General features: G+C 36.1%; 1 protein-coding gene across 4 annotated transcripts in view; it reads left to right on the top strand.

The window, feature by feature from the left end:
- The window catches only part of Cul1 (cullin 1), a 440,744-nt gene that overhangs the window by 383,579 nt on the left and 33,640 nt on the right, over window positions 1-23,525 (top strand). For all 4 annotated transcript variants that reach the window (XM_090389115.1, XM_090389118.1, XM_090389116.1 and 1 more), the window contains 2 exons: window positions 4,508-4,639; window positions 9,116-9,208. In XM_090389115.1, the coding sequence (XP_090245241.1) occupies window positions 4,508-4,639; window positions 9,116-9,208 (225 nt within the window). The remainder of the gene's footprint in view (window positions 1-4,507; window positions 4,640-9,115; window positions 9,209-23,525) is intronic.

Genomic DNA, 23,525 nt, shown 5'->3' on the forward strand with positions numbered 1-23,525 from the left:
CAAATTCTTAATACACGAATGATCACTGCTGATAACCAGATCAAGAGTATTACTTTCTCTGGTTGCCTCTCGAACATGCTGCTGCTGCAGAAAACAATCATCCAATTAATCCACAAAAGTCTGACTAGTGTGTGAGTGACCAACCCACAAGTTCCAGTCAATATCTGGGAAGTTAAAATCCCCCATTATACGACATTCCGATTTACTAGCCCACTCTATTTCTCTGTACAATTGTTCATTGTACTCATTCGAGTCATTAGGCCTATAACACACTCCTACTCTTATTTTTTCTTTCGCAGTGCTTATGTCACACCAAACTGACTCAACAGTGCACTGTTCATCTATATCAACTGGATGCACTTCTTTTGATTTTATGTTTTTCTTAATTAACAGCATAACACCACCTCCCTCTCTATCCTTTCTGTACACATTGTACTCCCCAAATTCCAGTTCAGCATTCCTTGTATCTGTGTGACACCACGTCTCTGCTATCCCAACAATATCCGCCTTTGATGTCTTGACCAACACTTCAAATTCATCAAATTTATTTACTATACTTCTAGCATTGGTATACATGCAAGCATACATGCTCCTACTCCTATTCTTAGTTACCCTAACACATCCCATATACTCACCTATTTCAGGATGACTGCCATCCGTCCCTGAAACCCCCAACACCCCACGCTCCAGGTCGCTATGTGTTTCGCATAGTTTATAATTGTTGCAATGGCTGATGTGAGAGAGCAACGTGCTTGCATCAAGTTTTGTTTCCTTCTTAATGATACAGCAGAAACCCATAAGAAGTTGAAACAAGCTTTTGGTGACAATACTTTAGTCCAGACGCAGACCTACTACTTGTTTAACTAGTTAAAAAAGGTTGAATGTCAGTTGATGACGACAATTGCTCTGGATGTCCATCGAGCACCACCTTGGAAAATGTCACAAATTTCGGGTGGCAATCTGTGAAGACTGCAGGCGGACCATCCATGACATTTGTCGCATTGTAGGACTATCGTACAGCACATGTCAGTGGATTTTGTCAGACAAGTTGAACATGAGAAGGATTGCGGCCAAGTTCGTGCCACGGTTACTAAGTGAAGACCAAAAGCAGCATCGCATGGAAGTTAGCAGAGATCTTCAAGAACAGGCCAGGCGTGATCAAAACTTTCTTTCTACGGTCTCGTCACCAGTTTCCACTGGTGGCGAGAGTTGGGTATATGGGTATGACCCAGAAACCAAGTGCAACAATCATCCCAGTAGAAGAGTTAATGCTGATCTGTTTTTTGGACATTTACAAGATTATCCATAAGGAATTTGTCCCTGCTGGCCAAGACCGTCAGCGCAAAGTTCCACTGCGAAGTCCTGAGGCAGTTAAGGCAAGTCGTCAGGAGGAAATATCCAGAGAAATGGCACACGAAGAACTGGGTTCTTCGTTATGACAATGCACTGGGTCACACATCTATCGCCGTGGTGCAGTTTTTGGTATCCAACAATATGACAATCATCCCCATCCCCCTTATTCACTAGACTAATCCCTTGCGACGACTTCCTTTTCCTAAGAATGAAATTCAAGCTGAAGGGTCAAAGATTTGACAGCATAGAGGATATCCAAACCGAATCGCAGGCGATGCTAAGCACTATGGCGAAGGACTTTCAGAACACATTCAAATCATGGGAGAAGCGCTGGGATTGGTGTTTACACTCTCGAGGAAACTCCTTTGAAGGTGATGGTGGCGAATAAGACCCAAGGTGAGTCTAATTTATTTTATAAATACATTTCGGGAACGTTTGAGTAGCACACTGTAAACACACACACAGAAATATATATATAGGGGTCCATAGATCTCAGTAGTTTGGGAACATAACATCAGTAAGTGGATCTATTTATTGAAAGCTTGATAGTTCCAAAATAGGTCACTGTTGTGACCCATTTCGGAACTATTTGGTTTCATCATTCACCACTCAGCACAAGGCTACTTGTGCCTCCGTAGCCAGGTGGGAAGGAGCAGCAGTGCGTAGCACACACTTTTTGATTAGACCGGGGTTCGAGCCCGTCACCACCAAATACGGAGGGTGCGGATAGGTCAGGGAATGACCACCGCATATCCCGGAGCAATATGGCCTTAGTTGCTAATGCTCCTAAAAAACAACAAGGCTACTACCAGTCAACTGATGAAGTAACCAAACAGTTCCAAAACAGGTTACAATAAAGCCTTTGAATATTGTGTGAATAATAGATTCACTTATTGGGTGATGTTATTCAATTACAAATGATATTAGTTACTTTAGTTCAACTCATGGATAATGTAATAATTTCTAAAGGGCCTAAGCACACTCACTGTCACAGGACAGGCAATGTTTTCCCCTGCCAGTTAAGACAGAAAAACAGAAAGCAGTTTGAGCATTATTCATTTTATTATTTGATTTCATTCTGGTTCAGCTTCTAGGTCCAAATTCTGAAGAATTTCACTTTTTACTTATGTACACTCACGTTGTCTTGAATCTTGTTAAAAGTTGTACTAATTTTAAAAACTGTCATAAATATAAAAGCAGCCACCTAGTACAGTCAGTCCTCGTATAGCACGATAGTTGTGTTCCTAGAAACCCTCGTGCAATATAAATAACAGGCCCTATGGGAAAAATAGGGTTAGGTGCCAACCATCCAAGGTTGAACACACATTTGTAACCAAAACATTACCAAATAATTAATTGTAATAAAATACGTAAGTATTTTATTACGACTATTAAGTAATGAAATATTGCTAATGCTTTTGCTTCTATCGTAAGCAAACTTGTTCTTTGTTTGATTTTCTATCCAAACAGATGACAGCCATTCCGTCTCTTCCAATTCTTTGTGTCTTTATCTATTGGATTTTTTTACACTTTGAGTTGTTCCTGCTATGGAAGTTGTTTTTATTTTCTCTGCATTCTTTCTAATTCTTGGCATTGCCTCATTTAAGCCCGTAGCACGTACAGTATCACATGGTCTTTCATATCGATAGAGGCAGTCTGGCCATAAGCCTTGCCAGGGAAACCCCAGTGGGCCAGAGCCCAGCATGATTTTGGCCATAAACGCTAGAGGCTGCTACAAATTTTCCTGGATAAGAATTTTTGACCCAGTCCGCCTCTGTCTATCGATATTCCTTTTCTTTTTCTCTCTGAATCTGTAGTGTCTTCACCAGGACACTTCCTTTACACACCTTTTAAGTATTTTACTCATTTTTAGGGAATAAAGCACAATTACAAAATGAGGAGGCACACTTGTTACACATAAACAAAGCTGCGCAAATGTAGCAACTGAATAAACAACACCGTAAAGGCAGAGACACTATTGACACCTCACTAGCTCACGTTTTGCTAAAGCACATTTCTTGGGGTTACTACCATAAAACAATAAAAACAGTTTCCAGTTGCGTTCCTGCTAGTGGAATCTGTTATAAACTGGTAGTAAACTCGATCTAATTGCATTTGCGATAATGCCAATAGCTGGAATTTTGTGGGTTTTTACGTTATTATGGTGAAATGTGTTTCCCCTTCACTTATATACGTTCAGATGGGATGATTCCGCGTTCGACTGCCATTTCTTGTAAACACAAAGGCAAATCGTGCATAAGCAAATTCAGTTCATGTTATACACTATATTGTTCCCCTATTTATAGATCGTGTGTGATCGAATTGGTGTAGTGTAAACACGTTTTACTAGGACTGACTGTACTTGCGAACACAATTAATCCCTTTTTGTGAGGAACTGGACAGTGCACACACACGGCCACGAGGGAATAATTTTTTCAAAGAATTTTGAAGTTTGTAAAAATTGAAAAGTTAGGTACATGCCAAATGCTTTTAATTTGCTTTATATGGACAAAAATGTTCCTATAGAATTTCAAGGTGTGTGTGTGTGTGTGTGTGTGTGTGTGTGTGTGTGAGTGAGTGAGTGAGTGAGTGAGTGATTTGTTGATACTGTGTTGATATAATCTTCACTATATATATACTTGCATGCTGCTCAGGGGGCTGAGAGTTGCCACCTTTAACTTCAATTTTAAAGTGAGACAAATAGAATGAGTATGTGGGAAAATATTGAGTGCATACTGTGGAATTTGTTTCTTAATGTACAACTTTGTTCCATGATAAAATAAACAACATGTATATGTCCTTTAATTATTTCAACACCAGTTCCAGTTGCAAGGATACTATAGTAGCACCACAGTAAATTTTAATTGCCATCTAATCTAAATCTTTGTTGATTTGGCAGTGGCTTGCATATAAGTTTTATATAATAATGGTAAATATTTAAGGTGGTAATGTGACACTGGTGTCAATTATAAAAGGCATCTTCGTCCCAACAAAGAGGACACATGTTATTAGCCTTGCTTGGACCATTAACTGAAAATTTCATTTGGAGATGATCAAAACATTTTTAAGGATAATTTTTAAATATATGAAAACTGAATTCATAATTTTTTATTCGTAATGTGTAACTTAATTTTTTTTTTATTATTATTATTAGTTGGAACGTAGTGTACAGAGGTTCACAACCTTTTACAGTAGTCAGCATAGTGGAAGAAAGCTGCATTGGCTCTATAATATGTCAAAAGGTGAACTTGTTACCAATTGTTTCAAGAATAGATATACTCTGCAGGTTAGTATGATTTAATTTTAAAATTATCCAGTTTGTTATATACTCTTACTTCAGAGCAGCTATTAAATGGTTATCGTTTCTGTGTTAAGGAGGGGGGGGGGAGTAGTAAATTATGTTAGATATCCCAAAAGTATTACAACAATAACATTTTGGTCTTTTGCTAGCTGAGGAACTTATATGAGAATGGAGAAAATAGGAAGATGAGTGTTAACCTGGAAGTAGTATTGTCCCTTTTTGTACACGAGTGATATTAGTCCCCTGAGAGACCCAAGATTTTAACTTTAATATTTTAAAAAACTATTTAGTGTTTTGAACTTTGCTTTTAGTGCATTAATAGTTCATATTTTACCAGTAAATAGCAATGCTTATTGATTTCAGTTCTTCATATATGCCTCTAAAAATACCCAGTTTTAAAAAGTTTGTTAATTATACTTAAATTTTGAGAGAAATGTTAACATTTCTCTAAAAACATAAGAATGCAAACATGAAATATTTAATCTCTGTCAAATTTAATTTTGTGGAGACAATAATTGCATGAAACTTCACCATTGCTTTGACTCAACAAATTAAGCCAATATTTACTTTGAAATTAACATATTTCAGTGAAAATAATTGATGAATTTCTGTTAATTTTGCCTGTGTATGTGATAAATATTATAAACATGAAATAGTAACAAATTCTTCATGGTTGAAATACAAAAACAATTGCAGTATGTCACATTGTATGTTTTATTGTAATTATTTTATTTTTCTTATGAACAGCCTTCTTTGCATGTTATCACCTGAATATCACTTGCAAACTGATGCTATCTAAATTAATTAGGTGAAAAAAGTCACCATAGACCAGTACATAGTATTCTGGCTCACAACTCATCCAGCTGTATCAGTCTTTCTTCCCTCCTTATTAAACAGTACATCAGTGAAACTAAACTTTTTTCTTTTTTTTTTTTTTTTTTCGCCTCACATATTCCCATTATTTCATTGTTACTTTTCAAAATAAAGCATGTGCTGTAATGTAAAAAAAAATTAGTACATTTATCATGAATCATTGGAATATTGGGCTTGCAAACATTGATAATTTCCAAATGGTACATACTCTGTACAAGAACAGCTAAATATTCCACATCACGTTGCATGCTGATTAGTCCTTTTTGTTTTGGTTACTCTCTTGGGTTAAAGAGACAACTGTTGACTGTTTTAATTTTTATTGATTTAATTTATATGGTGCAAGAAGAGTATATTTTCATGTTGTTTCTATTTGAAATTTTCATCAGATGCTGTAAAATGTTGAACAGGCCTGAGAGGTATTGCTATATGGGATTACCTAATTAAAATGCAACCCAGTTTGCAATGCAGCAAAATATTATTAAAAATAATATGGAATTTAGTTAAAACTTTTACAAAATTTACATTTTGTAATAGTTTTAATTAAATTCCATACTTGTATAGACGTGTTCACTCTTTTAATGTGTTGGATATTTATTACTGAATGCACCTTGACATTTCAAAATTATTTGGGTCCAAGTAATGTTCCAAAATAAACACATTCTACCAATGAAAAACTCATGTTTTGCACCACACTAATAAATATACTGTTTGTATTTTTTCTTCCTGGAAGCTCCACCTTTTCATTCAGTAAACCAACCATTAGAATACCACAGTTTGCAAACAACTTACTGATTAGTTACTTCGGCACAAAAATACCAGCAAACTTCTGTGAGCAGTCTAAAAATATCTCATTCCACATCTGAAAACATTGTGTGCTTATTGCCATAGTCACTTCAGTTCATACTGTTGACTAGTGGGTTGTGCAATAAATGAATAACCCTGTGTGTGGAGAATTCACTTAAATCACACTGACGTGAGCTCTTTGGTGGAGCTAGTTTTATATAGCAATTGAACAGTCAGCAAACCTCATTTTGTATACACCTGGGAACAGTCAGTAAAACTCATTTTGTATAAACCTCAACTTAATGTTTACTTATTGTAAACATTAAGTTGAGTTTGCTGGAATTTTCATTGTAAAAGTAGCTCATTCCAAAGTATACACAGAGCTACCTTTTCCATCTCTACAAACATTGAGCACACATCTGAACCAATCATCAACTATGTATGTGGGACATTCCCTTGACTATAAATATGTTTGATATCTTAAAAAAAATGTAGTTTTATCATAAACTCGCAAATATCTGTATCGTCTTTGTACTGCTTTAGCTCAGTAGAGTGAAGTAGAGAAGAGATTTAAAGGAGCCATCCCAAAAGAAAGCATAAATGTCGTGAAATTGGGACATCAAGCCATCACACATTTTTGACAAAAGAAGGAAATCGACCAAAAGTTATTTGCGAAAGCCATGTATGGTGAAGCTGCTACCAGATAAAATTTTAGTTTAATTAATTTAAATGGGATTGAGAATCCATAGAAGATGATACCAACTCGGATGACCAAGAAATGACTTATTTGCCAAAAATTTGAAGTCTTGCTTATGCAGATAGACATTAAAGTGTCCATGATTTTCAGCAAATGTAATATTTCTGATGGGTTAGTACTAACCATCCTCCAAGAACACTTGGCCAGGTCAAAGGTGGGTTCTCACTGGACACCCAAAGATACTCAGACCTCTTCAGAAACAGTGCAGGGCTGATACTTGTGTGGAAAATTTCCACATGCATGATGCAGATCCACAAGGGTTTCTTTTGAGAATTCTAACTGGTAATGAAACAGATTTGCCACTGGAATCAAAACAAGAGAGCTCATACAAGAGAAACAACATGGGTCACGGCTGTCCAAAATACTAAAAATAGACCTACCTGATAGAAGGTTGAGTTCCCAGAGCTTATTTTTTTCTGCATTAGCCAAAAAATAAATATATACATACACACAAAAAAGAATAAACAGCACAACCTATGTGTTTCTTTCCTTACATAGATAATCAACCCAGTCCAGTTTTTGAATTTCCCCAAGCTGTCAGCCTTAATTGCCCACAGAAGTAACATTTTTCAGTAATTAACAACTCACAGGCTAAAAGAAATTTCAGTAGAGACTTCAGTCAGGTAGGTATGCTGTAAGGTGCCTGGTTGGCAGACTCATTGCTGTTGCCCACATATTTTAGTCTTTCCTCATGCAGGTGCCTTTTGTCAGATCTCATGAAGCAAGCTACCCATGTTTGGACAATGGTATTCTAAGTGTGGTCTTAAAATTGCCTTGTACAATGGGATTATGACTCCCTATCTTTAAGAAGGGGTTTGAGAGAAGAGCATGGGTCTTTCTTACTGCATTTCTTTCTTGCTGTTTATACTGCTCAGAGAACTTGATGTCCACCTGTATTATAATTCCCACATTGCTTTCTTCCTTCACTGTTTTTAATTCGTCCCCAAGGGATATCAGATGGATTTCAGTTGAGATTGCTAATCCCCAAATGTAGGAATTGCATTTTGCTGTACTGAAACACAGCTGCCACTTTTCTCACCTCCTTTAAGTCTAATTAGATTATTCTTCAAGAGTGCTGCTTGTTGCTGATCCCAATATTCATATCACTTGCAGATTTTCTCATTATTCCCTCTGCTCCATTCTCGAAAATTTAAGAGCAACTGTAAAGGAATAGAGAAACAAATTGACACATTGTTCTGTTTCTTCTTGCCATTGTTTCCATACACAAGTCTGATAAAGCAGTCGAAACTCAGAGAGATTGCAGATTCTTGGAGTTAAACCATCTGCCTTACAGTTCAGATCTAGTTCCCAGTGATTATATTCTCTTTGGAAATCTTAAGAAACACCTGCATGGGCATTGATTTTAAAATGATGACCATCTCAGTAAAGCTATATTTGGATGCATGGATTTTTCAGAGACCAAAACAACTTTTTCCTCCCCATGTATTTTTTGGTTTTCTGCAAAACAGAAAACATGTATTGAATTCAAGAGGATATATTGGGTAAATATTTTAATGCTATTTTGTTTCTTTATTATTGTGAAGTTGATAACTTTGAGTCCCCTCCCCATATTTTTAGCAGGCAGGTCCTAGCATGTGCAAGCATGAAGATACATAATATAGGCACTGCACTTTACTTGCTATTTCAAAGGTTTTAAATTTGTTGGCTTTACTAATTCTTCCCTTTTGTATTGGCACTCAGAAAATATCTTTTCATAGCTGCATTGTAAGCCTCTGAACGTTGGATATGAAAACTGGTCAGCTTTGAATAACATGGGCTATAAAAGTTTTTTAAAATATTTCCATTATGAATATGATATTTTTGTTTTTCTTGTTTTATGGTGCTTTTCATTTTGCCATTTAAACTCTTGTATGATTACTATTTTTCAAAAATGTGCTTGATTCATAACAGTTCAGGGATAATTTTTCTGTAATGCTTATATTTCTAAACACCAAAAATGACAGTGCAACAAGAACTTTATTATTTGAGTGTAGGGTTTTTTGGTTTTTTTTTAATTCTGCTCATTTACCTTGGTTTTTTTTTCTTAGGCATCAACTTTCCAAATGGCTGTTCTTCTTCAGTATAACACCGGGGATAGTTTTACAATTCAGCAACTTCAAGAAAGCACACAAATAAAAATGGTAAATTAAGTTTTCTTCTCTGTGGCTGGTTTACTTTTTTTAATGAATATATAACTTCCATAATTTATCTAAATATAAGATTATATGGGTATTTAAAGATTATTTTTTTCACATTAAATTAAATTTTAATTTCTTCCCCTTTCTCAATCTGTCAATCACAATTTAGCCTAAAATATTTCCAATATTTAAATTATTCAGTAGATAAAACTAAAATTTAAATAATTTTTTTACTTAATGTGGCACATTATTTTACTTATGCTATAATGATCTTGGTGCCATTGTCATTTGAGAAATTATTAAAATGTATTATTTTTCAGATAGAATTGTATGGAAATTATTTTTTCAAGTACTTTTTTGAAATACCGATTTCAGTTGTAAGAGTAAGTTGGAAGGAGAAAACCTTGAATAATTTTGATATCGACGACTTAGCTGGTTCTTACTGATTTCAGTTGTAAGAGTAAGTTGGAAGGAGAAAACCTTGAATAATTTTGATATCGATGTCTTAGCTGGTTCTGAATAGGATTTTTATACCAGATCTTAAAGCCTGTGTTGTTATTATCTTTTTTTTTATATATATACAGTCAATTCTGCTATAACATGATACATGTGTTCCTAAAAATCTGTGTTATGGTATTTCGTGCATTAAAAACAACAGGGCTTATTAGAAAAATAGGGGTAGGACAGAGCACTCAAAAAAATGTCTGGTAAGTAAAACACTAAAAAAAAATTATAAACCCAATAAATTGCTAACACAGGTTTAAACATTTTAAATTTCTAATAAATAAATATTATAGTAAATATAGCACCTTACCTTGACAAGATATGAAGTTTGTTTGATTGATATTTCTGTTCACTTACTTTTTTTTTATTGTAAAATTTAAAACAGTAAAAAAGATAAGCAATCAATAATGATGAACACAGGACTCACAAATTGAATGAGCGAGACAAGTTTACGAAGCTTGAAAAATAGGAATGAAGAGATGATTCTGAAAATTTATTTATGTTTTTATATGATTGAAGATTTCATGGAAGGGGACACTATAATTCACCATAATAACATAAAAACCCACAGAATTTCAGCTATCAGTATTATCGCAAATGCAGTAAGATCGAGTTTACTATCCATTTATGATTAGATTCACTAACTGAAAAGCCCAATTAACTGAAAACTGCAAATTGTTTTATGGTAGCGACCTCCAGAAATGTGCTCCTCTGCTCACGCTACACTCCTCACGAAATTTCTTCTCGAACAGAAAAATGTGAGCTCCTGAAAACGTGTCTGCCTATAATATCACGTGTTGTCTTGTGAAGGCAGCGAATGACAGTGGTGTCTTTCTGACCAATACAACTAGAGTAAATGGGAAATATAGCTGTCACATGGTTGATATTTTTAAGCTGTGTAGGTTGCTATGTTCAGCTTAATTCCTGTTTTTGCATTCACTTGGTGTTACTCACAGACGAAATTGCGCATAAGCCAACGTGAAAATCGTGTTATGCTCGTATTGTTCCTTAATTATCAGTTGCGTTGGAGCAAATTCGTGTTGCAAAAATGCACATTATAGCAGAACTGACTGTATATAAATTTTATATTTTTTTTTATATATATAAAATTTATATAAATATTAAATATATAAAATGTTTTATATATATATAATATACCTAACTCTTGTTTAGCAGGTGATTTTTCTGTTGCAAAGAAATATGCCATATTTGGTGTATTTTTAAAAGAAGAGAAATCTTTGCCTTGTTTTACCTCTTTCTAAAGTAATGGAGAAATCCATTAACAGTGAAATTTTGCATATCTAAAAACGATCTTATTTATCTGTGCACAAGTTCATTGGAAAAGTGTGCTTTTGATATTTCAAAAACATTTGACTGTGTTAGAGCATACATGCTTTTAAGAAAACTCCTTTTGCTAGTAGTTTAGTGCTAATATGAGTATCCAAGAGTGAGCAACTCTGCCTGATTCTTGAAAGTCACTCTGCCTTATGGATTCTAGTTCAAAAATTTATCATATAAACAGTTTTAAGGTAAGCATTTGATTCTAATTAGCTCTGTTAATGTGAAATTAACACCTTAGAATATCTCTTAGAGGTTTAAATCTACTAATAGTGCTTATGTTTAATGTGAACTAAGAGTTTGTGCACAAATTGATTTTGTTCCGCAAATGAAATCTTGCAGCCCATTCATTTTGTTTATAAAATTAAATGCATTTAGCTGAAAGATTCAGATTATACACAAAAGAGAAATTATGAAGATAGATAAATTCCATGATGTAACTGTAAATCATGCCAAGTTTCTAGATTTACAATAGAGAATCAGTTTTTTTACTCTATTTGACCTCTTCTCGCCATTTTATTATAGTTGGTGACAGAGTTTTTCCATCTTTATTGCAAAAACTCAGTCATAATTCATCTTTTCTGTTTTGGGGTGTGTGGGAGGGGAGTAGAATTAAGTTTAAAAAAATTTTCAATTTCAGCTTATTTTTGTTAACAAATTGACCATAGGGTGTGCTAGTCTATTGTTTTATTTTTATTTTTCACTGTGAGAAAAATAGAAAAGCAGGATAATATAATAGTATTGCTCTCTATAATGTGTGATCATTTCATCATAATTATGTGGTGCAAAGCTAATTAACAATTGCTTTCATTAAGATACCAAAGAAAAATATAATTGAAAAATTTCAGAAAAGATGTACAAGATTTTCATGTATTGTAAAACCTGAAAAAAGTAACATGTTTTGCTTGTGTACTAAATGTAGATATGATATTTCAATTTCAAACATCAGGAAGTGCATTATTTTGCAAACAAATGAGCATAAATACACTGCATAGAAAGAAATGAAAAAATAGTGAAGCATTCCATAGTGATGATATCATATGCTGAATACTAATTTGCAGTTTTTTTAAAAGAACATAATATTTATCTGGATTGTGCTTGTGCTGATCATGCAGACACATTGTACAAAAATATGTTTCCTAATAATGAAATAGCAAAAAAATACAGTTGTGGAAGAAGAAAACCAGCAGGCATTTTTAGTGAAATTGCGTGGATGGGGAAAGAAGTAGTAGTGATGGCTTTGAAAATTGGACCATTTTCAATGGCTAAAGAGTTACCAAATTTAAAAATATAACAGGTAATTACTAGTGAGTGCCACTGACTCATATCCAAATACAATTTATGTCCAAAAGAAGTTTGAAAGAAGACAAATTAATGAATTTATGGTGCAAGAAGTCCTAAACGAGCCAAGCAAGCTAATAATTCCAGGCTTGCTAATAATTCACTTATCCATAAAGTGTGTTCGTTTTACTCTCTTCTGGTTTAAATCAAGCAGTTTGCTTGCTTTTTTTTTTTTTTTTAATGTTATTCCGACATTTGAAAATCCCAGCATACCTCACATCCATATATACTGAGACCATTACTCCTAGGTATGTTGAAAAATGTTGTGCTCAAATTTATTATACCAACAGTTTTAATTCTTTCTCCATTTTGGAAGTTAATTACCATAGCATACTAAACCAGAATAATGATTCTGACTTGCCCGTAGGCATTTCTATTGCCAAGGTTGTGGAGAGTCTAAAATAAGAGATTTTCTTTTTGCTTAGTGAGGAAGTACATTAGGGTTGTGTAACTACATGACATTAGTAAATTAATAAGAGGAGTTGACCTCAATATAGTACGTGGAACACTTCCGTATGATACCCTCCAGAAATTAAAACGGAAAAAACGAAAAAATCTACAACTTACCGGTACATTAAAGTAAAATATAAATAATTAAATAATTAAAGTAAAATATAAATAATTAAATAATTAAAGTAAAATATAAATAATTAAATAATCAATTTAACACAATTCAAAATCAATTTAAAACAATTAAAATTCAAATCCTGGAGGGTATCATATGGAAGTGTTCCACGTACTATATTGAGGTAAACTCCTCTTATTAATTTACTAATATTATTATCAACGTAGAACATATTGAGTATTACAGCTCTGTTTCATACTATGTAACTACATGACATACAAGTTCCCATTAAAAATATTGTTATAAATTCTGAGATAGCAGAAATTTCATCATTAGCAGTGCATTCATTTTTCAAATTTGAAAAAAATTTTCGTAGAAAAATTCTGGTATCTCTCGGTGCCAAAACCAGTGGATGAAGTCATTATGAACGAAGAAAGAACTGATGTACTGTGATTCTTGGTTGAAAAACTGAAAAGCATGCAAGGAAGCATAAGATATAAAAAGTTATTCCAAGTCATTCTTTGCTGTTTTGATAATTCCTTATAGTAATGCTGAGTATCAGAGAATATTTAATCGGGGGGGCGGGACTTTGAGGAATTGGAAATGCACTAACAGCCAACTCTAGTCAGTAGTAGTGCCATCGTTGTAAACAAAACTTTGACTCAACATTTCTGAAGAGGTGCAAAGTCTGCAATACTTTCTCAAAGATTTCATGATCCATTGGTGTCAAACAGACAGTACAAACAAAACAAAAAAAAATCCTAGGTAGGTTAATGTTTGAAAACATACTATACTATTAAACAGTCCTGTAGCTATATTTTAATATAAATTGGTGTATTTTGTCATTGAGTTGGATTTATAGAGCACAGGTTTGTGACAAACTCATGCTCTTTTGCAATAAACCTAGTGCTTTGTTTGATTTTTTTTTTTTTTTGCCTGTTTGGTGTATTTTGTCATTGAGTTGGATTTATAGAGCACAGGTTTGTGACAAACTCATGCTCTTTTGCAATAAACCTAGTGCTTTGTTTGATTTTTTTTTTTTTTGCCTGTTTTGCCAAAAAAAAAAAAATATATATATATATAGGGTGTATTTAAATTGGCATTAAGTATTCTAGGGGTATTAAGATGGGAATGCATTAAGAGTCATATACTTGTCTGGGACAAGTTATTAGCTGTAATAATGATAAAGGGCTGGAAGTCAAGACAAGAATAAATTTTGGATGGATAGCATTCAGGGAATATAGTCACATACTGAAGAGCAATATCCCAGTTTGTCTGAAACATAAAATAATGAACCAATGAACCCATATGACTTATGGAAGAAAAGCTGAGAACTACACAGCGAAGAATGGAACAAATTATATTGGGAATCAGATTGTTTGATAAGAAGAGAAACACATGGATTAGGCAGCAAACTCAAGTAAAGGACATTCTTATCAAAACTAAAGAAGTAAAATGGTCTTGGGCAGGACACATAGCTTGAAGACATGATGACAGATGGACTAAGAAAATAACAGAAGGGAACCCAAGAGGACCCAGAAGAAAACCTGGAAGACAATGGTGGAGATGGATAGATGAAATTCATGAGTTTGTGGGTAGTAAATGGATGGCCATTGCACAAAACAGAAGAAACTGGAAAGTTGCTGGAGAGGCATTCATGCAGTGGATTGAAAATGGCTGATGATGATGATTCTAGGGGGCATATTCCCATCGACCAAACATTAAAAAAAGTTCATATAAACATGGGTCTAGAAATGCTTAGTTTCTTCCCCGCACTTCTCGATACCTCTATCAAGTCGTGTAAACACGATACTAGTAGAGACTCTGCAATGGGTAGTAATGTTTCGTTTTGCTGATTGGCTTTTGCTTTGTTGTTTACAAACGTTAGTTGTGAAAGATACTGTAGATTACTTCAGATTAAAGAAATCATAAAGAAAATGTATTCAGTTAATGAAATGGCAGAGATGCACTACACTTATGGTCCTGCAGATGGGAATGCATTAAGAGCACATGAACTTTATTCATAAAGGTACCCCGACAGGCATTTACCTTGTCCAAGAATATTCATGCAACTCCACCAACATTTGCAAGAGACAGGCTCATTTGAAAGAAGATCTTTTGACACTGGAAGACCAAGAGAGGTACGAAATGCTGACCTTGAGGAACGAGTCCTTCATAATATGGACAAAGTAAGATCCATCAGATAGTACAAGAAGAATTGCAGTAAAGGAAGGAGTTAGTCATACGACTATTTGGAATATTCTCCATTAACACCTTCTGTATCCCATCACATCACCTTCAACGGGTGCAAGGACTTACTGAGGCAGACTTTCTGCCACGAAGAACATTGTGCCAATGCATTCAACAAAAGTGTGCTGTGGTCCTGAATTTCTTGGCATTTATCTTGTTCACTGATGAGGCTGGTTTTACATGTGATGGGGTCTTAAATCTACCATAACAACCACATCTGAAGTGATGACAACCTTCATGCAGCGTGACAGGACAAACATCAACATATGTTTGGGCTGGAATCATGCATGATCATTTGATAGTCTCCTATTTCTTACCTCTGCGTCTGACAGGAGACATTTATCTGCAGTTTCTTGAAAATGAATTGCACCATTTAATGGATGATGTACTTCTGGACATCGTCCGACAAATGTGGTTCGTGCACAATGGCACTCCGTGAGAGAGTTCATCAGCATTTGGGTGGCCATTTTCCTCAAAGATGGATTGGTTACAGGGAATGGCCTGTGACCAATCACAGATTTGAACCCAATGGATTTTTATCTCTGGGGACATTAAAGTCCATTGTTTACGTAACTCCTGTGCCTGATGTTGATGTTTTAAGAGAGCATATTGTAAATGGATGTGAGCAAATACGTAACACTCCAGGTGTATTCAAAGTATGGAACGCAGGCCCAGAGGATGCATCGAAGCAGGAGGAAACCATTTTGAACAATTTGTAACAGAATGTTCTGTCTTTTGTTTACTTTGTTTTTGTTTGTTTCTGTCTTGTTTGATTGCATTAATTGTTCTGTCGGATTGCTTATTAATTGTTTGATATTGTTAAACAGTAAAATTCCTCCTACCTCAGAAACTAAGTGTTTCTAGACCCATGTTAATATGAACTTTTTTTTAATGGTTGGTCGATGGGAATGTGCTCCTAGAATATTTGACACCAATTTAAATATACCCTGTATATACATATGGGTTTTTTGTGTTTTTTTTTTTTTTTTTTTTTGTTTTGGCAAAACAAATTATATAATTTTTCTCCTTAAATTTGGCTGAACTACAGTTTTCAAAAGTCAAAAGTTGGCAGATATGGTTAAAGAAAATGCTTACAAAAATTAATTTTCCACATAATTTTTTCAAATGTCAGTATGCATATTATGCTGATCTTTCATTATTGTTAGTATTAATAAATGATGCAAAGAATCAGGCTTATACAGCATCAGCAAAAAAAAATAATAATAAATAAATAAAATACAACTCTTCCCACATCCTGTGCATCCCCTCTAATAATTTATCTAGTTCTTCCTTAAATTTACTCTCACTGCCCTCTGGCATGAAAAATTTTCATGCATATATCCTGAACCCAAACTCCTTCGGTTTAAATTTTTGCTTCCTTATGTCTGTTGTCTGAGTGAGATTATTGATTCCATCAACATTAGCATTAGTAGAGGCATTTGATGCAAGGAAGCAAGCTTATGCAGCATCAGCCAAAAAAACCCACTTCCACTTCACCCCTCTGTTCGTTCAAAATACCTGTCCAGCTGAGCCTTAAACTTATTTAGGCTATCAACCTCCACCACAAGGGATGGAAGTCTGTTCCAAAAACCAACCACCCGCTGGCTAAAGGCAAATTTCCGCACGTCTATCCTACGTCTGTCTTTCCTCAATTTGAATGTATGCCCTCTCAGGTGATTATTCTGAGCTAGAGGAAGAATCCCATCAGCATTGAGCATGCTTAAACCATTCAAGGCTTTTATACACCTCTATCAGATCACCTCGCTGGTGCCTAGTCTCCAGACACTGTAATTTGCAAAACTTAAGCCTTTCTTCCTAAGAGCACCCCTTTGTTCCATTCACTAATCTTGTTGCCCTTCTCTGTACTCGTTCCAGCAGCTCTACATCCTTCTTGAAATGAGGCCTCCAGACCTGTATACAGTACTCTAGGTGTGGCCCGACCATTGCCTTATACAATGGAATAATCACCTCCTTATCCCTGCTGGAAAAATTCCTGTATATCATTGACAATACTCCATGAGCTACTCTTGCAGCCCATCTGCACTGCTCAGAGAACTTCATATCTGCTTGCACAACCACCCCCAAGTCCCTTTCATTCTCTACCACTGTCAGTGTAGTACCACAGAGTTGATATGTTGCTCTGGGGTTGCTGTTTCCCATGTGTAGTACTTTACATTTGTCAATGTTAAACTTCATTTGCCACCTCTCAGCACATCTGCTCAACCTTTCCAGATCCTTTTGCAGCAGCATAGTGTCAGTAGTGTCCTTGACAACCCTGCCAACCTTTGTATCATCTGCAAACTTGGACATTAAGCTTGATATACCATCATCAATATCATTTATAAATACAGAAAACAATAATGGACCCAACACTGAGCCCTGAGGGACTCCACTAATAACATTAGTCCACGATGAGCAGTATCCATTGATTACCACTCTGTCTTCTCCCCCTCAACCACCCCTTTATCCATAGCAGCAATTTGCCTCCAATGTCACACTGCTCCAATTTGTGTAGCAGTCTTCCATGTGCAACAGTATCAAAAGCCTTTCTAAGATCCAAGTATATAATATCAAAGTTATTCCCTGCATCCAGTTCTTTTGTGACTGCATCATAGTATCCAATCAAGTTGGTCAGGCAAGACTTCCCCTTAACAAAACCATGCTGTGTCTGAGCTATAACTGAAGTCTTGTCTAAATGATCCTGCAGTGCTTCTTTAACCTGTGCCTCCATTAATTTTCCTGGAACAGAAGTTAAGCTCACAGGTCTGTAATTACTTGTGTCAGCCTTTGATCCTCCTTTGTGAATTGGGGTCACATTTGCACATTTCCAGTCTATGGGTACCTCCCCTGAGTCCAAGGAAGCTCTCATAATTATGGCTAAGGGTTTGCTTACTTCCTTTGCTGCCTCCTTTAATATAACTGGATAGATCCCATCCACCCCGGGTGCCTTTCTTGTGTTTATCTTCAACAGTTTCTCCTCCACTTTACTCCCAGTTATTTCAAGATTCTGTAGCTTACTGCTAGAGTTGATACACCTCTGGCATTCCCCTTGCTGAATAACTCCTCATGTGTGTGAATGTCGATGCAAAATATTCATTTAGTTTGCTAGCTACCTGAGCAGGATCATCAACAGTTGTCCCATCAATATCAAGTGGACCAATCTGATTCATCCCCTTCCTTCTAGAGTTTACATAAGTAAAAACTCTTTGCTGTTTTTCTTTGCATCCCTTGCCAAGGATTTCTCGTAATCTGCCTTTCCCTGCCTAACCTCCTTTGTAACTTGGTTGCATATCAACTTGTGTCATGTGTTAATTTGTAAGTATCCCATGCATTTTTCTTCTCTGCCATATACCTCATTAGTTCATCTGACATCCATTTTGGCCTAAACCTTGAACAACATTTCTTAGTTGGTATGTAAAGCCTAGTAGCTTCCAAGATAAGTTCTTTGAATGCTTCCCATTTTGAATTTGCTGTTGGTAACATCATCAGTTGGTCCCACTGTATAGAATTTAAATGCTGTCTCAGTCCATCGTAGTCGCCTTTACGGAAGCAACAACCCTTCCCTTTACCCCTAATGGTAGTTACCTCTTTGAGTAAATCCCACTTCAGCACACTGTGATCGCTGCCACCTAGTGGTTCATTTATCTGCAGATTCTTAATGCATGAAGAATCACTGCTGATAATCAAATCTGCTCCCTCTAGTTGCCTCCCGAACATGCTGATGTAGAAAACAATCATCCAATAAATTCACAAAAGCCCTGCTAGTGTGTGAGTAACCAGCCCCCAAATTCCAGTCAATATCTGGGAAATTAAAATCTCCCATTATAAGACTCTGTGATTTACTGGCCCACTCTATTTCCCTGTACAGTTCCTTATTATACTCATCAGAGTCATTAGGCCTATAGCACACTCCTACTCTCAATTTTGATCTCCCAATGCTTATGTCACACCAAACTGACTCAACACTGCACTGTCCAGCGATGTCGACTGGCTTCACTTCCTTGGTTTTTATGTGTTTCTTAACTAATAGCATAACCCCTCCTCCCTTCCTATCCTGTCTATCCTTTCTGTAGACGTTGTACTCCCCAAATTGCAGTTCTGCATCCCTTATATCTGTGTGACACCACGTCTCTGATATCCCAACAATATCTGCCTTTGATGTTTTGAGCAATACCTCAAATTCATCAAATTTATTTACTAAACTCCTAGCATTGGTGTACACGCAAGTATACATGCACCTGTTCCAATTCTTAGCTACCCTAACACAACCCATGTGTTTACTTGTACCGCAATGGCTCCCAGCAGTCTCTGAAATACCATGCATCTTGTTTTTCAGGCTTCTGCTCATTCTAATAGAAGCAGTGCAAGAATCTCTTTCACCTCTGCCAGTGGCTACTGTCAATCTATTGGTCTTTGTCTCCCCCCAAGCTAGCAGTTTTTCGACCCACCTAACACTGCCTCGATAGCATCAGCAAATATTCTTGCACCCTTTCTGTTTAAGTGTATCCCATCCCCGTAGAAGCAATCTCTCCTGTTAACAAGTACAGTCCAGGCTGAAAAAAATTCTACCCCTTGAGCCTTGCACAATCTTTCGAGGGCCGAATTGATCGACAAGGCTCTCATCATATACTCCTTCCTATCATGTCTGGACAGAATTGCAGACACTTTCAAATTCAACCCTAATTCTCGGCTTTTGTTCAACAGTGACCTGTACTTGTTAAGTAATTCTGCTGGTCTCCTACTCTTAATATTATTAGTATATCAACATTTAGCTTATTCAATCCATTCAAAGCCTTAAACACCTCAGTCAGATCTTACAAGGTGCCTAGTTTTCAGATGCTGCAATTTGCAGTTCTGAAATCTTTCTTTTTACGAGTACCCTTTTGTTCCTCACTAATCTCATTGTTCCTCTTCACCATTTCCAGCAGATCCACATCCTTCCTAAAATAACTTACAGGTAAAAGATAAAAAAAACTCTTAACTGCAGTACTCAAGATGTTGCCTCACCATTGCTTTATACAACAAAATAATTACTTCCTCATCCTTACTGGCCAAATTTCTGTATATCATTCACAAAACCCAGTGAGCTAACCTAAAGCCTATCTTTACCACTTAGAGAACTTCATGTCTGAATGCACAATTACCCCTAGGTCTCCTTTTTTTTTTTCCCCCTACTACCATATCAACTGTGCAAGTAGGTATGTTATTCTGGGATTACTTCTACCCACATACAGAACCATTACTTCTTACCCATTTGCAGACATGGACAATTAAGCCTGTTATGCCTTCATTATTGTCATTGATAAATATTGAAAACAACGAGACCAGCACTGGACTATGGTGGCCTCCACTAATAACATTCTTCCAAAAGTAGCAGTACCCATTGGTAACCACTCTGTCTTCTCCCTTTATCCTAACAGTATCTTGCCCATGGGCAGATCCAGGTTTTGTGGGGCCTGAAGCTTATACAATTATTGGGTTCTCTTTAACAAAAAGAATACAAATTTCGGTATGAAAGCAAATATTTATTTAGAATGGCTGCACAATTACTCCCAGATCTTTTTCATTTTCTACCACCCTAAGTGTAGTACCACACAGTTGGTACGTTTCTCTGGGGTCAGGCATGGCCTGACCATTGCCTTGTACAAAGGGATAATCACTTCCTTATCCCTACTAGCAAAGTTGTTGTATGTCATTGACAAGACCTCATAAGCTGTTCTGCCAGCCTGTCTGCACTATTCAGAAAACTTCATATCTGACTAACAGTTGGTACGTTCCTTTGGGGTTACTTCTACCCATATGCAGTACTTTGCATTTGTCAATGTTAAACTTCAATTGCTGCCTATCTGCTGAACGTTTCTAGATCCTGTTGCAGTAGCACACTGCCATTGCTGTCATTAACAATCCTGCCAACTTTTGTATCATCTGCAAACTTCAACATTTAGCCTGAAGTATACCTTCATCAATATAATTGATAAATATACAAAACAGTGGGCCCAACACAAAAACCTGGGGGACTCTGCTGATAACATTAGTCCATAAAAAGCAGCATCCATTGATTGCCACTCAACCACCCTTTTATCCATTGTAACAACTTACCCTTAATACCTCCAATTTGTACAGTAGTCTTCCATGCGCAGCAGTGTCAAAAACCTTCCTGAAATCCAAGTATATGATATCAAAATTATTTTTTGCATCCAGTTCCTTTGTAACCACATCATAGTATCCAATCAGCTTTGTCAGACAAGACTCTTTCCCTTAACAAACCCATGCTGTGTCTGAATTATTACTGCAGTCTTGTCTAGATGATCCCGCAATGCATCTTTAACCAGTGACTCCATTATTTTGCCCGGAACAGAAGTTAAACTAACTGGTCTATAATTACTTGTGGCACCCTTCGATCCCCCTTTGTGAATTGGGGATACATTTGCACATCTCCAGTCCGTGGGAACCTCCCCTGAGTCCAAGGATGCTCTCATAATTATGGCTAAGGGTTTGCTTACCTCCTTTGATGGCGCCTCCGTAGCCAGGTGGGAAGGAGCAGCAGTGCGTAGCACACGCTTCTTGATTAGACCGGGGTTCGAGCCCGTCACCACCAAATACGGAGGATGCGGAAAGGTCAGGGAATGACCACCGCATATCCCGGAGCAATATGGCCTTAGTTGCTAATGCTCCTAAAAACCAAATAACAACAACCTCCTTTGATATAACTGGATAGATCCCATCCACCCCAGGTGCCTTTCTTATGTTTAACTTCAGCAATTTTTCCTCCATTTTGCTCTCAGTTATTACAAAAGATAGACAATCAGAAAAGATAAATGATTAACTATAAAGGTTAATTTTGTATTTTATATATTTATGGGGTTTCTGTATTTGTGTATATCAACTTGCCTATCTTTCAACTTGCTGCAAACATAGAGCTATTAGTATAACATATATATATATATTTATATTTTTGTGTACACATTGTGGTTATAGGAAATTGTATAGTGGCTTAGGTAATAGGCAACAAAATTATGATAGAAATAGACACTCCTGCCCTCATATTACTCTAATAGCCCAGAGTGTGGAAAATTTTTAGTTGCAGGAAAGTGAGCAGTATATGACTGAAAAATATAAATTTAGTGCTCGAGTTATCTGGAAGCACAATTTCCTGTCCATGCTAGTAATTGCCCTGGACATGGTAGATATGTGTATCTGTAAGTAGTCGTATGTATACAAATATGTAATAATCGTATAATTAATCTTTCACTTATCAATATTGCCTTATACTTAAACTTTTAGGTAACTGGCTGGTATATGTGAAAAGGTATCTCTTCAGGATGCCATACCATTTCACTATTTCAGCAAAATATGCTGAAACAGTACATATATGCAACCTATAACGTTTCAATAGTTTCTTGTACATATATCCTTGTAGTGTAGCCAATAAACTTAATTTAGTTTAATTTTAAACTAAATGAATTTTTATGACTTCACTTTCCTACAACTAAAAATTTTCCACACTCTGGGCTATTAGTGTAATACGAGGGCAGGAGTGTCTATTTCTATCCTAATTACTTACCTAATTTTGCCTCCTTTTGTATCTAAATTCTATACAATTTCCTATAAACACACACACACACACAAGGTACATTCCAAAAGTGCCTGGAATTTTAATATAAAAGTTTGAGTGAACAGTTGGGCTTACTAACCTAATCACCTTCATAGCACCTTTCTTTTGCACACACACTTGCTCCGTCAGTCTTCCCAACCTTTAAAATCATGGTGGTTTTTTTTTTTTTTTTTTTTTGGTTTTTTTTAACACAGGTAGGGCCACTTCAGCATTTCTTTGATGTCATCTGCTGTAGCAAAATGATGACCCCCAAAGTCCCATTTTCAGTTTAGGGAACAGCCAGTAGTCAGATGCTGCATGACTGATAGTTTTTTCTTTTTTTTTTTTCTGCCAAGAACTGCCATCACTGTGACTGCTACATTGTCATGGTGCAGGATCCAGCCATTCTTCCATTTTTGAGGTCATCTTTACCTCATTCTCATGAAAACATGTCAAAACCTCGATATAGTAAGCTACAGTAATGCTTCTCCTAGTCACAAATTCGTGGTGACTAGGAGGAGAAGCATTATCTTCTCCCTCAGATGGCCTCATCGTCAAAAAAAAAAAAGCAATCAGCATGACTTTGTATTTTATTTCACGAGACTACTTTGGCCATGGGGACATTTCTATCTGCCATTTAGGTGATTTTGCCTTGGTCTCTGGGTCATAGGTGAACACCCAACTCTCATCCCCAGTGACCACTTTTCTTAGGAAGCTTGGATCCTGCC

This window comes from Mastigoproctus giganteus, chromosome 14 (genome assembly GCF_048544385.1).
Source record: "Mastigoproctus giganteus isolate SK-2022 chromosome 14, ASM4854438v1, whole genome shotgun sequence".
NCBI classification, from domain to species: domain Eukaryota; kingdom Metazoa; phylum Arthropoda; class Arachnida; order Uropygi; family Thelyphonidae; genus Mastigoproctus; species Mastigoproctus giganteus.